Consider the following 18,780-nt stretch of genomic DNA (forward strand, 5'->3'; position numbering starts at 1 on the left):
AATTGATCGGTATGTGGATGAATAAGATATTTGTGAAGCTAGCTGGTATAGGTAGGATGAGGCATTATTCACAGCAGGATAGTATAGAGAGTAACCATGGGGTAGATAGGGTTGATAACCCTTGAATTGTTGTCTATCAAAGCTCACAGCTTGAGCTTCAATTTTTTTCTTTTCTAATGCTTTCTTGGTTTCTCCTCCCTTCAACTTGCCATTCTTGATGGCACTTTCAATAATTTCTCCAGAGATCACCATGTTGGCGAAATTCTTTGTTGTATTCCCTATCATTTTTTCATAATAGAGAGATTTCAAAATGCTGACAAACAACACTGTAGTTTCTTTCTCAGTCAGAGGAGGCTGTTCTTGAGAAGCAATATCCTTCCACCTCTGAGCATACTCTTTAAAAGTCTCATTGGCCTTTTTCTTCAGGTTTTGTAAAGATAAATGATTAGGGGCCAAATCCATGATATGTCGATATTTTGACTGATAAAATCATGGGCTATGTCACTCCAAGATTGAATGCGAGTTTTGTCTAGCTGAATATACCACCTAATAGTAGAACCAGTAAGATTGTCTTAGAAAACATGTATTAGTAGCTTTTTGTCATGAGCATGGGCTGTCATCTTTTGACAATACATGGTAATATGAGTTTTTGGGTACTTTATACCATCATATTTTTCAAATTTTGGTATTTTAAACTTAGGATAAATGACCACATCAGGGACTAAGCAAAGTCCAGCAGCATTAACTGAACCATATAAACCAATTTTTTTCACAGCCCGTAGCCTTTGTTCTAGCATACTAATTTTGAAATTTTCTTGAGCTTCCACTTTTACCTTTTTCTTGTCTTTTCCTTTCAGTTCATTCAGATCAGGGATTTAAATTGGTTCAACTACCTTTTCAGTAAAGACAGGATTTATATAGCTATGGTAATGCCTGGATTAGAGGCTGATGGAATTTCAAGATATGTAAGATATGTGAAGTGTTATGGTGAAACCTATTATGTAGAATGGGCTGAGGTGGACCAAAACCAGGTGGATATAGGGGGTCAGTCACTTCTTGCGATGCAGGGCCTTATTGGCTTGTGTTCTCTTCTACTTCTTTCCTCTTATTTAATTTGTTGAGAGCATCTAAAATTTTACTTAACTCATTCTCAATCTTTTCCTGAGCTTTTTCCAATTTTTCAAATCGATGAGAATTCTCTTGCTCCATTTGTCTGGCGCTGGCTCTTGTATTATATCAGTAGACGAGGTTTCTGCTGGATAGAGCTATTCTTGAACCTTTAGCATCACAATTACAATTAGAAACTATGTATGCTATGCAAACGTATGCATGAAATGTACTAATGTTTGCCACATCATCGATATTGATAAAAGAAATCTCCCTTTGAAACTTTATTAAATAAAATTTTAAAATTACGTCCTAATAAAGTCAAAGCAATATTCTAAAGTCCTAAACATCATTCTTTATTTCTAATGCCTCCTTATAAACTTCCTAGCTTGTTGGTAATGATTTTGTGCCTTATCTAGAAAATCAAGTAAATATCACCCATGCACTCCCACTGGTTGCACCATAGCCTTCATTTCTGATGCTTTGTCTGCAACAATGCATATCTGATCAAACAAATGCCTTAAATGCCTTTGTTTTTCTGTACACATTATAGACACCCAATTTGGTCCAGGCCCGGATCAATTGGGCCTGGTCCAAATGGGTTGGTCCATTTTATTTTTTTTATTTATTTTTGTATTTTATATTTTATTTTATTTTATATTTTTATTTTATATTTTGTATATATATTTTTTCTTTATCTTTTATGTATTTATTATTTGCTTATTTATTATTACTATTTATTAATATATATATCTTTATTTTTTTTCTTCTTTTCTTCTTTTTTTTTTCTTTTTTTCTGTTAATATTCATATATATATTTTTTACTTATCTAGTTATATATTTATTATTATTTATCTATTATTATTGTTAATTTATCTGTTAATTTTTTGGTTTATCTGATTATCTTCATTTAATTATATATTAATATTTTTTATTTTTTTAATTTTTTTTTCGGTTGAAGATTGGATTGGTTTTGGAGGAATCTCACTGTGAATTAGGATTCAATCAGAGTCCATATTGGATTCAATGATTGAATCCAATCCGAAAAGGAGTTGGGATTGATCAGAAACTCTTCGGATCAATCCTTATAAAAGGACCCACGGATTAAAAGAAAAATACATAGAAAAAAAAGAGAGATATTGGTTGAGATGAAAAAAGGCAAGCACAGAGAAGATTTAAAGGCTAAAAAGGTTTTGGTGCATTTAAAACAGCTTTAAGAGTCGATAGGAATTTTTGAAGAACTTTTACGAATTTTTTTCTGGAAAATTTTCAGATTTCGATTGAATTTTTCGACGAAGGTTGAATTTTTCGGTGACTATTCTGGCCAAGTTTGAATTTTTCGGCCAGCTGCCCAGTTTTCGGTAAGAATTTTTAGAAATCGACCAACTTTTCGACGCACTTCCGACAAAAAATCTAGATTTTGGTGAAATTTTCAGAATCCGGTGAATATTCAACTAGCGTTCTTTGGGTATTTTAGTGAGAAAGAGAAGGAAGAGAGAGAGAAATAAGGCTCGGTCTACTGAAAAAATGAAGCAATTAGCCTTTTATACCCATTGAAAATGATGTCGTTTTGACGTTACTGTGCCAATAGGATCCGTGCGTTTTGAAATCGGGCGACCCGACCCAGCGTCGACCCGCTTTCAACCCGCTTCTCCGAGCCATTAGCCTAGCCAAGCCGACACCCTTGAGCTGCTTCTCCAAGCCGTTTTTCTTCCTTAAGCTGAGTCGAGCCGAGTCGTTAGCCGAGCTGTTCCAAGTTTTTTTTTTAATATATTTATATATTTATTTATTTATTATTATTATTAGATTAGATTTGTTTAATATTCTTATCTTTATTTTATTTTTGTTTTACTTTTCTTTATTTTTATTTTTAGTTTTATTTTATTTTATTATTTTATTTTCTTTAAATAAAATCCAAAAAAAATATTTTTGAGGAAAAGTTGAAAGTATCAATTTTTCTTAAAAACAAGCTTTCCAAAAAAATACTTTTAGGGAAAAGTTGAAAGTATCAATTTTTCTTAAAAATAAGTTTTCAAAAAATAAGTTTTTGAGGAAAAGTTGAAAGTATCAATTTTCCTTGAAAACAAGCTTTCCGAAAAAATATTTTTGGGGAAAAGTTGAAAGTATCAATTTTCCTTAAAAATAAATTTCCAAAAATAAGTTTTTTTTTGAAAAAAAGTTGAAAGTATTAGTTTTTCTCGAAATTAAAGTTTCAAAAAAAAATTTTTCGGAGAAAAGTTGAAAGTATCAATTTTCTCAAGTACAAAAGCAATCATTTTTTTTATTTTTTTATTTCTTTTGAATTTTCTTTAATGTTAAATAATCCGACGATAGAGCATCTGCAAGTAAAACAGTAGTTTCCTTGCATACTCTTGAGGTGAGGAAATTTTCTCAATTTTTTGCTAAAAGTATTAGAGTCAATTGAGAATAATTTTCAATAACTAATTACTTGGTAAATTTTTAAGGCTTATTGGATAACATAAAATTAAGTTGGTATCATCTTTTGATAGGCGTTGTGAGGGTGCTATAACCTTCCTCACACGTAATCGAACTCTCGAACCCTGTTCTGGTTAGTATACCTGAACTTATTCTTTTAGGGACCCTTAAACTCAGGTGTTACCTGAAAGGATAGATTCCTTAGGTGGCCAATCGCACCTAGATAAAAAAGATTAGTGGCGACTCCTTCAAGTCAATGTCTAGCGATAGATCTCTGGATCTAGATGTTATGACACACATGTCTTTCCATAACTCACTCTGTTGAGCTTGTTTCCTGCATTCATCAGACAAAGCTTCTACTTATGCTGTGTTCAATCCACTATCTCTTGTAGCATTTGGCTATGTCTATATGCCCTAGCAGTAGACGTTTGTTCTTCTTCCACCTTCACTTTTAACAATTCATTTTCTTTTAAAAATCGGGTAAGCTCGAGTGTGACTGACAAAGGTGTCATATCTAAATCATTAAATAAGGCTCTCCATTGATCTTTTTGCTCTGTAAGGCTCTAGATTTTCAGTTCTTAAAGTCGTGAACACTTTCCCATTTCTATCTTCAATCACTTGTTTTCTTATTTTAACTCATCTTTTTCAGACTGGAGTTTTCTCTTAACTATTTCCATTTTAAGCAAATGATCTTAAAGAATGGGTTTTGGGGAATACCCTAACTGTTCATTGGGAATCACAATGTCTTTTCCCCTCATCTCATGCCATACACTATATTCTGGAGTGACATCATAAGTAAACCTCTCTTGGTTAACCCTGGTGGTTTGTTTTCATGCTTTCTTAATCTTTTCAACCACTTCATATGCCCATTTATCAATGAATGAGAACTCCCCTTGGTTAAGTCCATAGGTTTTTGGAATGAATTGCTCACACCCGAATTGTCTTCTTACTAAAGCTGGAGCATAAGTAATAGCACCCCATAGGTCTAATAAAAACACCCATGGTTGATTTTCACAACTGTATGACACCGTATCATGACGCATCCAAGGTGCTCTCTAAACTATCCCTTGACTATCAAGGGCTCGAAAATAAAAAACCCATTCCTCTTTTGACTTTGCTTGAGGCCATATGCTATAACAGAATTCTTTGATAGGGATACTGGAACGAAGGTATGACTTACGAAATTGACTTTCTTTACATTCCATGTGACTCTTGATCTATACATAAAGTAACTATAAACATCTATTAAATCGACCTTTACCATTTTTGCAACAAAAGTTTAAAGATCGAATGGTTTCTGCCAAAATGGTTGGTGCTGCATTGACCTGATATGCTAACTGATCAATAAAATCCACCACTGCAACATCAACATATCCAATGACTTTCGGAAAGATCACCAATCCATATAAAGCTATAGCCATAGCTACTAATCTGTGATCATCATCTATGTGCCCCTGGATGAAATCTCGTAAAAAACTCCATGGAATAGCCTTACTTTCACCTTTTATCTTGACACATGAATTGACTTGAGGTAAACTAAGTCCAAGCATTTGCACTAGTTTTTTACGATAGCCCACATTGTTGGCCCAACAAATCTTGTCTGGGTTTGCTAGATTGAAACAAAGTAGGATCATATACTATTCAATTATGGGCACCATGTTTGCTTCATTGAAAACAAAACATCTATATGAAGGATCCCAAAACTGAATGATAGCCCTAATCAAATTATTATCCACTTGCACCTATGTAGTAAAGTTATGTCTCTATATCTATTCTCAAATTCCTCATGTCTTATTCTATTCATACATCCCCATATACTGCTTAAGTCAGATAGATCATTTTGTTGTAGCTCTAGATGAACTCTTTTGAGTAATGATGAAATAAAATCCTTAGGCAAGCAATCTCTTTGTTTTCTTTTACCCTCTTCTGACTTAATTTTCAATTGATGAGCAGACTCATAGTGGACTGATGTAGACTTTGGTTGCATTTGGCTTTCCATGGATGTAAGTGTGAGATCTGATTTATCAATAACTGATATGTAGTAAATATTTTCTATATGAAAATGATGCAAATGATAGTGTTAAATATGATCATGATATGATAATGCTAGAACATGAGAATGAAATGACATATAGATGCATAAAATCAAGCAGACAAAATGGGTAGATAACAAATTGTTCCTTCTTGTGCCCTAATTTTGGGTTGTATCTATTGATGGATAAGAAAGGCTTAAGTTGGTTTCTTAAGGGTGAACTATATGCAAAGTTAGAAAATTTTGACCACTAAAAGGTTCCCAAATTGTTCCTTACATCATTGTCCATCATAGACTAGTAAGGTAGTCCAATCCTCACCCATCACAGGCTACCAATGAAAAAGATTCAATTTGAGTTGGAGTATTTCGCTAGCCATTACGGAGATTATCATCTCCGAAAGCGTAGGTACTTTACTTCCTCTTAAGAGGGACTGAGCCTGGGTATAGAGCCCATGTAATGCAAATGCATGTGGTAGTGTGTGTGAAGGAACACAAAATTATCAATCCCATAAATCAAATAAGAAACCAAAAAAGGAAAAATGTTAGTAAACAAATAACTTAAAGCCATTAGTTCAAAGGATAGGATAAATTCAGAAATTATGGCTTGACTCTCTAATGTCCCCAGCGGAGTCGCCAAACTGTCATAACATATAGATTCAAAAATCTATCGCTAGATTTAACAAATTAATGGAGTTGCCACCAATCTTTTATTGGGAGTGATTGGTCACCTAGGGAATCTATCATTTTAAAGAACTCCTAAGCTTGACTAAGGGTCCCTAAAAGAATAGGTTCGGGTCTATTAACCAGAATAAGGTTCGGGAGTTTGGTTACATATGGGGAAGGTTATAGCACCCCCACATGCCCATCCAAGGGATGGTACCATATTATTTCAAATTTATCCTAAGGTTCGAAGTCTAATAGTTTCAAATATTGGAAACAATTTTTAAAATTCTCCATCAATCTGGTAGAACTCTTAAAAAATACTTCTTCACTTCAAGAGTATTTAAGAATCCCATTTGATTTCTTGAAGAGGCCTGTCATCGAAAAATGATTTATTTATTATTATTTATTATTATCAATTTTCGTCGAAAATAAATCTAATTATTCCACCATTTGGGCCAAATTAGAAATATTTTTTCTTTTGAATTTCTAAAATTTTCACCATTTGGGCCTATTTAGAAATTTTTTTTCTTGGAAAGAAAATAATATGACAATTATTTTTATTGAAATTTCATCCAAATTATTCCACAATTTGGGTCAAATTTAGAGAAAATTTTTCACCTAAAGATTTATTAAAAATTTACCATTTGAAATTTCTAAGAATCTCATCTTTAGATAATTATCAAATATTTTCAATCCAAATTTTTATTTAGAAAAGAATACAATTACTTGTATTGAAATTTCATCTAAATCATTTCACCATTTGGGCCAAATTTAGAGAAAATTTCTCACCTAGAGATTTCTTAAAAATTTACCATTTGAAATTTCTAAGAATCTCATCCTTGGGTAATTTGTATTTAATTCCAAAAATTTTATATTTTTATGTTTTTTATTATTTTTAATTTTTTAATTTTTTTTGGTTTGAAAATAAATATTAATTATTATTATTGAAATTTTATCTAAATTATTCCACAATTTGGGATAAATTTAAACAAAATTTCTCACCTAGGAATTTCATAAAAATTTGTCATTTGAAATTTTTATAAATTTTATCATTGGATGATTAATATTTATTCCTAAAATTTTTATTTTTTATTATTTTATTAAATTTAATATCAAATAATGAAAACCATAAAACAAAGTGAATAAATAAACAATTATGCATAAAACAAAATAAATGAATAAACAATCAAATAAAGAGAAAAAAAAATAAGTACCAAACAATTAAAGAATTTGAAAAAAAAAAAAGCAAGTACCAAAGTTGACGTGAGCCTTTAGGAAGAAATTCTACCAAATCAATGTGCTAGCCTATCACATGACACTAAGGCATCAAAGCACACTAAGGCACTTGCTCCACACGCATGTGGTTCCCCTCCACTATTGCCTTCCACTGTTTTTTGGTTCTTGCTAGCTTCTTCTGTTCTTGTTGCCCAGTCTTCTTTTTGGTTCCTCTTCTTTTTTTTTTCTTTTGGTGCCAGCAGCTTCACGTTCCCTTACCTGTTATCAATTTTTTTTCTCCCCCCTTCTTGTGTGTTCTAACGTTTATTTATAAAGATTGATCAAAAGAGTTTCTAATCAATTCCAATTCTTTCTTGTGATTGAGATTCAATCTTTGCATCTAATCCAAACTCTACCAGCCCAGTTTTATACAAACTCAAACACCTTGTTTTGTTTTTTTTTATTTTTTAATTGTCAAAGTTGATCTTGTAGACCCCCAGACAGATTGAGGTGTCTACAATATATAATTATTATCAATAATGTAAGTGCATTGTTATGTAAAATTCTTAAATTATTTATTACTTAATACATTGATATGATTATTACATTACAATCGAATTTAAAGGGATAAAAAAAACCAAAAATTAAATTTTTTATTGAAAAACCTTGCCATGGTTAATTAGGTCCAAATTTTGGCGTCAATTGGAAATGATTTTGACTTACGCAATACTCTCCAAATTTTAGTTAAGTATGCTTTAAAACAAAATCACTAAGAGATGGCTCGCAAATTTTTTAGTTGAAATTAGGAAAACATTCTTACAATAAAAAAAAAATGACATCAATGATAATTCATCCTATTCTTGTCATAGTAGACCAGCCAAGTTACCAAATTGATAAAAACAATTAAATTAACAAGAATATGTGCACAAAAAATACCAGGTAAAACATATTTAGGAAACGTATTACTTTTTAATAACTTCAAATTTCAAATCAGAATCACAACCAAATCTAAGTGCTCTGACTATCTTTCAGAACAGGAAAAAAAAAAAAAGAAAAGAAAACATTCACCCCAACAACACAAAACAACGAGGCACAACTAAATGCCCATTTATTCAAACCAACCATAAAACATGAAAACTAAAAGTAGCCCCTCCACAATTTCACTCAACTCCAAAGGCTTTCTTCATTTGCAAAACAAAGCCATAGACTTTTTCTTGGTCAGGAAGAGACTCGGATACACTCTCATTTTCCAGACACCTTTTAGCCCATGCGATCAGTTTGGGGCACTCTGCTTCAATGCTGAAGTCACCACACTTCTCATAGGCATAAAACCAGCTGTAAAATGGGACAAAGACAACATCTACATAACCAAGATTTTCTCCACCAAAGTAAGGCTTGTCTCCAAGCTCTCCTTCCAAAAGTTTCAGGCTCTCAATAAATTCTTTCTTTGCATTTGCCTGTTCTTCTCCCTTAGTTGCCCATATTTTCCTCCCAAGGTCAGACATCTGCATTTTTATTAAACAATGTTATCTCTCACTGCTTGATTCAATATCAATTATACCAAAATATACTATTCACCACAACTTGACTTGATTAGGCATCTAATTATCAAAATTACCCCAAAAAAAAGAAAAAAAATTGAAACTCAAAGTATCTCAAATCAAAACAGTCTATTGATTAAAGTTATCACACTGGCATTAGCAGTCAATGCTTAATTAGTAGACTGCTTGTTTATATATAAAAAGAAAACCCTCCAAAATTCAAAGTCAGTCTGACTAAATCAAAGAAAACTTAGACTTAGAAAAAGTAGAAAAAAGTAAAAAACGAAAGTACCTTCTTGTCAGCAAAATCAGCCCAGAATCTAGCAATAGCTCTCTGGTAAGGATCAGAAGGAAGCAAAGGAGATTTATGATGCCAAACCTCATCAATGTACTGAACCTGGATGAGTGACTCACAAACAGGTTTACCATTATGGATAAGAACAGGGATTTTTTGGTGAATAGGATTCATCTGCAAAAGCAAATCACTCTTGTTCCTCAAATCTTCTTCCTTTGACTCATATTTTATCCCTTTCTCAGCCAAAGCAATCCTCATTCTCATTCCAAATGGACTTGGCCAGAAATCCAACAAAACTACTTCCTCCGACATTTTGATAAACTAAACAATCAAAGATTTGAAATTGAACTCAAAATTTAAAAAGACTTCAAAAAGACCCTTGGTTTTGTTTTGGTTTTGGTTTTGGTTTTCGATGAAAAAGGGTTTGTCAAAATGTATTTATAGACAAAAAAATTTAGGAGCGTTGGTGCTTCGAGGGCCTTCTATTACCATAAAAGAATGCTCAGACTATATGTAATTTCTTATGTCACAGGATCCATAAAAATTAGTTTAGGGAAGTTGGCGGACTTTCTATAAAGATTTCTTCTAGGACTTTCTTTTACCATAAAAGGATACTGAGATTATATGTCATTGCTTACATCACAGGATCCATAAAAATTAGTTTAGGGAAGTTGGCGGACTTTCTATAAAGATTTCTTCTAGGACTTTCTTTTACCATAAAAGGATACTGAGATTATATGTCATTGCTTACATCACAGGATCCATAAAAATTAGTTTTTTATTTTTCTAAATATGTATTACCGACACTTTTGTTTTCTGACAAGAAAGATGTTGCGGTTATACAATTGCATGCGCCATCAAACATACATTGAAATTTTCGCTCATCTATTGCGTTTTTCATTTGATTTTTCTTTTTCTTTTATTTAATATTTTCTTTCGGTCTCAAGAAATTTGCTACTACAAAAATATTATGATAGTAATAAATGTCATTTAAATTTTGACTAAAATATTAAAAGGGTTTTTGAATTTTATTATATTATTTAGATAACATTTTATATTTTTAGTGTATTTAAATAATACATTTAAATACAAATTAGATGATAAGTATATATTTAGATAAACCTAAAATTTAAAAGTTTATTCGAATGTAAAATAAAAAAAAAATTATTTAAGTTCAATAAAAATAAAAAAAGTTTATTTAAATAAAGAAATAAAATTTATGAACTTTTATTATTTTAACTAAAAAATTTTTAAAAAGTTTATATATTTGTATTTTACATTTAATCATCACAGCTTATAACATTTTTTGAATTTATTTCAGTACTTAGGATTTTGCCAAACCATTGTTTAGGTCATTCTTTAATATTCCCGTGGTACGAAAATATTTTTTCAGATACATTAAAATTATCACAATAATTATTATATATAACATAAAAAATATTATAAATAATATGTTATCTAATTTTATAAATATATAAAAGACTCGTTAGTAAAATTTTATTAAAAAATGTTTTTATTGTACTCATCAGCAAATATCTCTCTTTCTATTATGTAATCATTTGTTTATATCATGTAACATTTCTTCCCTAAGTTTGAGTAACGGATGCCTATAAGTAAAGATTGAAGTTAGGTACAATATTGTTCTCAATTATATATTTAATTTAATGTGTTATTCTTACAAATTAATGTATTATTAATTATAAATTTTTTCTTATATATTACTTGGCTCAACCTTGAACAAGATGTTTTATCTTCAAGATATTAATAAAATAAAATAATCTTTAATTTGTTTTATACCACTTCATATGCATTTTTTAAGGGTTTTATACTGCCAATAACTTGTCGCAAGGATTTTATCATGCCTTTGCGCCATCAGGCTTACATGAATACTACAAAATTACAAGGATTTGCTATCACACCAAATTAATTGAACATGATACACCAAAGTCAGTGAAAATGTTGTTTCATTTTTTTCAATTGCAAGTGTCTCGTCTGTGCTTTGCAACTGCAAGCTTAATACTATTTCTTGCTTGGGTTTCAGTTTTAGGGGATCGCTGCAAAATAACCATAGTTCAAATGAAGTCCATAAAGAATAAATTGCATAAGATTAGACACAACCCGGCATTTAAAAAAAATGTGTACCTATTTATGCTGTAACGCTTTCCTGTAGGTGGAGGACCATCACAAAAGACATGGTCAAGAGAAGCATTGCAAGCAGCACACAGAACTTCTTTGCGAGGAATAAGAATTATGGACAGATCTAATTTTGACTTCACATTGTTTCCTGTAGGCTGATAATATGAAGGCCAGCCAGTTCTGTCAAATTTAGTCGATGATCTGGAGGACAGGATCATGCATTGATAAATGTTTGGAATGTTGTAGGTTCAATTGGTTTTAGTTGGAAATTCCTAACAAAATCAAAGACTTACTTAAAAAGAGGCTTGTCACGGCATATGCAATGATAAGTTGCAGGTGTTTTTGTGTTCCAGTATTCTCTGCACATTCAAAAGGTGCAAACAGAATAAATTAGCAGTAGAGGACTGAAGATTATATCAATAGCAGTTAGTTCAATGCAGACAAAGATTGAAAACAATCATTTTACGTCCACCAAGTATTTTAGCACTTCCAATTTAAGGCTGCCTTTTATTTACGCTTTTGTTATTTGCTTTTTATTTTCTTCAATACAAAGTGAGAAAGAAAAAAAAAAAACAATACTGAAAATAAAAAAACAAATAGCAAAAAGTAAAAAAAACAAAAGCACTAATCAAATGGAGCTAAATGATTTTTACATGTTCCGTACCAAGTGTTGGTAATGCAGATTGAGTAGATTGTAACTCGGCAGGATTTAGGTAATTTATTGACACTTTACAGCCACCATACTGGTGGGATTTCATGTGATAATAAAAGAAATGACGCTATAAATGACCCCTACACCAATAATCAACGAGTAACATGATCCTTAAAACTGAAAAAAGGAAGTATTCCATCCGGTGCCTACACTTTCAATTCTAGCAGCATTGACCGGCCTTTCTGTTAATTATATGTAGAACAGCTAGTCAAACTTGTTAGAGAAAAAAAGAAATTTCACACAAGGTGTCAGGTATGTAGCAGTTTGCAATAAACTAGATCTCAAGCAGATATTTTATTGCATGAATATATCCATCAGGCATGTGAGATATGTGTTATAATCCAGGCAAGTTTCCAGTCCACATGGGCATCACATGCCATCAAAATGCTTACACATAGTGTTTAATAAAATATACTTTGTACTGTTCTATAGTTAACAAACCCATCTATCTACTTAGCACATTAATCAATTCTATCAGTTATCCAACCAAAATGCACACAATTTTTAAGATTTAGATACATAATTGAACAATTTTGAGTTCGGAGGCCACTTTATACAATGACTATATGTTCACGGCTACATGACACCAGAAGACATCTCCGAAATTGCATTGTAAATAGATCCCTTGCTAAAAGAGAAAACTTTTGGAAGGCCAAAAACAAATTCGGCTCCTTTCACCACCACTTTTGGTCCTTAACTTTTGCTTCCAAAATGTCCAAAGAATGTGTTGGATACAAAAGCAAACAATTTACATGGAGTATTCTTAATCCAAATAAACGCATATCTATATGCACCAAGGCACTATACCTATGTAAACTTTTTCAGTCTCCTTCGTAAATTTTCAATAGTCTTAGGGAGTGTTTATCCCATAAACCCTATAGCTCTCATACATTTTTTCTCATACTTAACCTAATAGAAACTTTATTTATTTATAAGCATATAAACTTGTCTATTAAGAATCTATTTTCTCTTAAAATTTTTTTCTTGCAAGTATTTTTATTCATAAAGTAATATTTAGTTAATTTAATTCCAAATAAATCGTTTATGATATTTGAGTCAATATTCCCAACAAAAAAAATATTTTCAATTTCCAAAACATCCATAAGCATAGAAAACCCTATCAATAAAATAAATACTCTACATACCCAAAACCAAATATGCTTAACATATGCATCCTTAACTCCACGCTTCTTTATGGAACATCCACGCCAAGTAAAGGTGTTGATAGAAATCCTAAATATCAGCTGGGATTAACTTTGAACTGAAACTTATTACTGACTCAATAAAAAGATAAATTTTTAAATGAATAAAATCTAATTATGTAATAAAATTTAGTCAATTAATTCTTTATAGAGATCTTAGAGAAAAGGAAACAAAGAAAATAGAGAGAGAAAAAAAAAGAAAAGCTTATTTTATTTAATTTTTAAATATTAATTATATTACGTGATAAACTTTCATCTATTTTATAGATTTCACAAGAAATTTTATATTAGTTGACAAAAAAAAATTAAGGAAACATTTTCATCCAAATAAAATTTAATTGGATGCATGTAAATGTTGAAAGAATTGATTGGTTACAATAAAAAAATAAAAGCTGGAATGATATTTTAATTATAGTTCAAAGGGCTTTTTATACCATTTAGAAAAAAAAAAAATTATAGGGTATGAATAAGTTCTTATGAGTATAATTCAAAATTATTAAAATGTTCATATTTAAAGTCATATAAATTATCTTGTACAAAATGATTTAAAAAAGTGAAAGTTTGTTTTTTTAAAAAATTTAAAGAGAAACATATTTTGATGGATACCAATTTAAAAATAAATTTATCTTAAAATGATTTTAAAAATCATTCTCACTCTCAATGATAAAATTTTCTTATATTTTTTATATGAAAATTAAATTATTATATAAAAGAATATTTAATTATTATCAATAATTTAAAATTACTATCATGTAAGATTATGAAATTGTTTATTACTTAAATACAGTTATATAATCATTACATCACTTTCGATGTTAAAGATATTCTAAAACATTTAAAAAAAAAAAAACCAAGATGTAAACTTTTTATTGAAAAACCTTGCAATGGTTAATTAGGTCCAAAGTTAGACATCTATTCAAAATTATTTTGATTTCTACAAACCCCTCAAAATTTAATTAAGTATTCATTAAAACAAAATTACAAAGACGTGGCTTGCAATTTTTTTAGTTGAAATTAGGAAAACATTCTTAATTACAATAGAAAAAAAATGACATCAACGATAATTCATCCTGTTCTTGTCAAATTTGGCTAGAAATTTGCGGTCCATATGGACAGCCAAGTTACCCAAAAAATATTTGTATTCCCTAATATAGCATACAATAATTATTTTAATTATAATTATAATATTTCATTTATGAATTAATTTACTCACTCATGAATTAATAGATCATTTGTGAATTCATTCAATAACTATATATATATATATATATAAATATATATCATGTGAGGAAATACAAAATTTAAGACAAAAACGATTCAATGAAAATAGCACTAATTCGTAGGCTTATCCATCGCCTTTAAATCTAATTTTTTTGGGCTTAAGAGCCGATTATCACACCAAACATATTAAACCTCAAAAAATCATGAGAAAGTTAAAGTTGAAGAATAGTTTTTTTTTTTTTTTATCACTTTTAAAATAATTGTAGTGATCTAATTATCGTGATTATAAAATTATTAAAATAATTTGATGAGTAATGATTTTAGATCATCATGATTAATATAATATTATAAATCATTTCTTTATATTGCATAAAAAAATCATTGAAAATAAAAAAAATTTCAAAATAACCTTATTATTATTATTAAGGTTATTTAAAAGAAACCAACGTTTTTAATTTTTTATTGAATGAAAAAAAAATTATAAAATAAGAATCATTGTTCTACAAAAGATATAAGGTATGAACAAGTTCTCATGAGTATGATTCAAAATTATTAACATGTTCGTATTTAAAATCATATAAATTGTCTTGTATAAAATGATTAAAAAGTGAAATTTTATTTATAAAAAAAGAGACATATTTTGATGGATACCAATCAGAAATTTAATTTATTTTAAAATGATTTGAAAAATAACTCTCATTGATAAAATTTTTTTTACGTTTTTGGATGAAAATCTAATCATCATATAAAATAATATATGATTATTATCAACAATCTAAGAGCATTGTTATGTAAAATTCTTAAACTATTTATTACTTAATACATTTATATGATGATTACATCACATTAGAATTTAAAGAGATAAAAAAAAAAACCAAAAAGTAAATTTTTTATTGAAAAACCTTGCAATGGTTAATTAGGTCCAAATTTTAGCATCAATCGAAATTGATTTTGACTTATACATTACTCAGCAAAATTTAGTTGAGTATGCTTTAAAACAAAATCACAAAGAGATGGCTTGCAATTTTTTCGTTGAAATTAGGAAAACATTCTTACAATAAAAAAAATTGACATCAATGATAATTTATCCTATTCTTGTCATAGTAGACCAGAAATTTTTGCGATCCACATGGATAGCCAAGTTGCCAAATTGATAAAAAAAAACTGAAATTAACAAGAATATGTGCACAAAAAATGCCAGGTAAAACATATTTAGGAAACGTATTACTTTTTAATAACTTCAAATTTCAAATCAGAATCACAACCAAATCTAAGTGCTCTGACTATCTTTCAGAACAGGAAAAAAAGAAAACATTCACCCTAACAACACAAAACAACGAGGCACAACTAAATGCCCATTTATTCAAACCAACCATAAAACATGAAAACTAAAAGTAGCCCCTCCACAATTTCACTCAATTCCAAAGGCTTTCTTCATTTGCAAAACAAAGCCATAGACTTTTTCTTGGTCAGGAAGAGACTCGGATACACTCTCCTTTTCCAGACACCTTTTAGCCCATGCCATCAGTTTGGGGCACTCTGCGTCAATGCTGAAGTCACCACACATCTCATAGGCATAAAACCAGCTGTAAAATGGGACAAAGACAACATCTACATAACCAAGATTTTCTCCACCAAAGTAAGGCTTGTCTCCAAGCTCTCCTTCCAACAGCTTCAGGCTCTCAATAAATTCTTTCTTTGCATTTGCCTGTTCTTCTCCCTTAGTTGCCCATATTTTCCTCCCAAGGTCAGACATCTGCATTTTTATTAAACAATGTTATCTCTCACTGCTTGATTCAATATCAACTATACCAAAATATACTATTCACCACAACTTGACTTGATTAGGCATCTAATTATCAAAATTACCCCAAAAAAAAAGAAAAAAAATTGAAACTCAAAAGTATCTCAAATCAAAACAGTCTATTGATTAAAGTTATCACACTAGCATTAGCAGTCAATTCTTAATTAGTAGACTGCTGGTTTATAAATAAAAAGAAAACCCTCCAAAATTCAAAGTCAGTCTGACTAAATCAAAGAAAACTTAGAAAAAGTAGAAAAAAGTAAAAAACGAAAGTACCTTCTTGTCAGCAAAATCAGCCCAGAATCTAGCAATAGCTCTCTGGTAAGGATCAGAAGGAAGCAAAGGAGATTTATGATGCCAAACCTCATCAATGTACTGAACCTGGATGAGTGACTCACAAACAGGTTTACCATTATGGATAAGAACAGGGATTTTTTGGTGAATAGGATTCATCTGCAAAAGCAAATCACTCTTGTTCCTCAAATCTTCTTGCTTTGACTCATATTTTATCCCTTTCTCAGCCAAAGCAATCCTCATTCTCATTCCAAATGGACTTGGCCAGAAATCCAACAAGACTACTTCCTCCGACATTTTGATAAACTAAACAATCAAAGATTTGAAATTGAACTCAAAATTTAAAAAGACTTCAAAAAGACCCTTGGTTTTGTTTTGGTTTTGGTTTTGGTTTTGGTTTTCGATGAAAAAGGGTTTGTCAAAATGTATTTATAGACAAAAAAATTTAGGAGCGTTGGTGCTTCGAGGGCCTTCTATTACCATAAAAGAATGCTCAGACTATATGTAATTTCTTATGTCACAGGATCCATAAAAATTAGTTTAGGGAAGTTGGCGGACTTTCTATAAAGATTTCTTCTGGGACTTTCTTTTACCATAAAAGGATACTGAGATTATATGTCATTGCTTACATCACAGGATCCATAAAAATTAGTTTTTTATTTTTCTAAATATGTATTACCGACATTTTTGTTTTCTGACAAGAAAGATGTTGCGGTTATACAATTGCATGCGCCATCAAACATACATTGAAATTTTCGCTCATCTATTGCGTTTTTCATTTGATTTTTCTTTTTCTTTTATTTAATATTTTCTTTCGGTCTCAAGAAATTTGCTACTACAAAAATATTATGATAGTAATAAATGTCATTTAAATTTTGACTAAAATATTAAAAGGGTTTTTGAATTTTATTATTTTATTTAGATAACATTTTATATTTTTATTGTATTTAAATAATACATTTAAATACAAATTAGATGATAAATATATATTTAGATAAACTTAAAATTTAAAAGTTTATTCGAATGTAAAATAAAAAAAAATTATTTAAGTTCAATAAAAATAAAAAAAGTTTATTTAAATAAAGAAATAAAATTTATGAACTTTTATTATTTTAACCTAAAAAATTTTTAAAAAGTTTATATATTTGTATTTTACATTTAATCATCACAGCTTATAACATTTTTGAAGTTATTTCAGTACTTAGGATTTTGCCAAACCATTGTTTAGGTCATTCTTTAATATTCCCGTGGTACGAAAATATTTTTTCAGATACATTAAAATTATCACAATAATTATTATATATAACATAAAAAATATTACAAATAATATGGTATCTAATTTTACAAATATATAAAAAGACTCGTTAGTAAAATTTTATTAAAAATTGTTTGTATTGTACTCATCGGCAAATATCTCTCTTTTTATTATGTAATCATTTGTTTATATCATGTAACATTTCTTCCCTAAAATTTTGAATAACGGATACCCATAAGGAAGGATTAAAGTTAGCTACAATATTGTTCTCAATTATATATTTAATTTAATGTGTTATTCTGACTAAATTAATGTATTATTAATTATAAATTTTTTCTTATATATTACTTGGCTCAACCTTGAACAACATGTTTTATCTTCAAGATATTAATAAAATAAAACAATCTTTAACTTGTTTTATACAACTTCATATGTATTTTTTAAGGGTTTTATATGCCAATAACTTGTTGCAAGGATTTTATCATGCCTTTGCGCCATCAGGCTTACATGAATACTACAAAATTACAAGGATTTGCTATCACACCAAATTAATTGAACATGATACACCAAAGTCAGTGAAAATGTTGTTTCATTTTTTTCAATTGCAAGTGTCTCGTCTGTGCTTTGCAACTGCAAGCTTAATACTATTTCTTGCTTGGGTTTCAGTTTTAGGGGATCGCTGCAAAATAATCATAGTTAAAATGAAGTCCATAAAAAATAAATTGCATAAGATTAGACACAACCCGGCATTAAAAAAAGATGTGTACCTATTTATGCTGTAACGCTTTCCTGTAGGCGGAGGACCATCACAAAAGACATGGTCAAGATAAGCATTGCAAACAGCACACAGAACTTCTTTGCGAGGAA

General features: G+C 29.8%; 2 protein-coding genes across 2 annotated transcripts; both read right to left on the reverse strand.

The window, feature by feature from the left end:
• Positions 1 to 8,402: 8,402 nt before the first annotated feature.
• On the reverse strand, positions 8,403 to 9,700 carry LOC111276014 (putative glutathione S-transferase parC). Its single transcript, XM_022861719.2, has 2 exons — positions 9,287 to 9,700; positions 8,403 to 8,958 (listed from the first exon to the last, which is right to left on the reverse strand). Exons 1-2 carry the CDS (start codon positions 9,599 to 9,601, stop codon positions 8,614 to 8,616), a joined length of 660 nt encoding a protein of 219 aa, XP_022717454.2. The 5' UTR covers positions 9,602 to 9,700; the 3' UTR covers positions 8,403 to 8,613.
• A 6,071-nt stretch (positions 9,701 to 15,771) lies between these two features.
• Positions 15,772 to 17,060, reverse strand: LOC111276013 (putative glutathione S-transferase parC). The gene is made up of 2 exons (XM_022861717.2): positions 16,641 to 17,060; positions 15,772 to 16,316 (listed from the first exon to the last, which is right to left on the reverse strand). The coding sequence occupies exons 1-2, from the start codon at positions 16,953 to 16,955 to the stop codon at positions 15,972 to 15,974; spliced, it is 660 nt and encodes a 219-aa protein (XP_022717452.2). The 5' UTR covers positions 16,956 to 17,060; the 3' UTR covers positions 15,772 to 15,971.
• Positions 17,061 to 18,780: the final 1,720 nt, after the last annotated feature.

The sequence above is a fragment of the Durio zibethinus genome, chromosome 25, assembly GCF_047325235.1.
Source record: "Durio zibethinus cultivar Kanyao isolate XHJ-2024 chromosome 25, ASM4732523v1, whole genome shotgun sequence".
NCBI classification, from domain to species: Eukaryota; Viridiplantae; Streptophyta; class Magnoliopsida; order Malvales; family Malvaceae; genus Durio; species Durio zibethinus.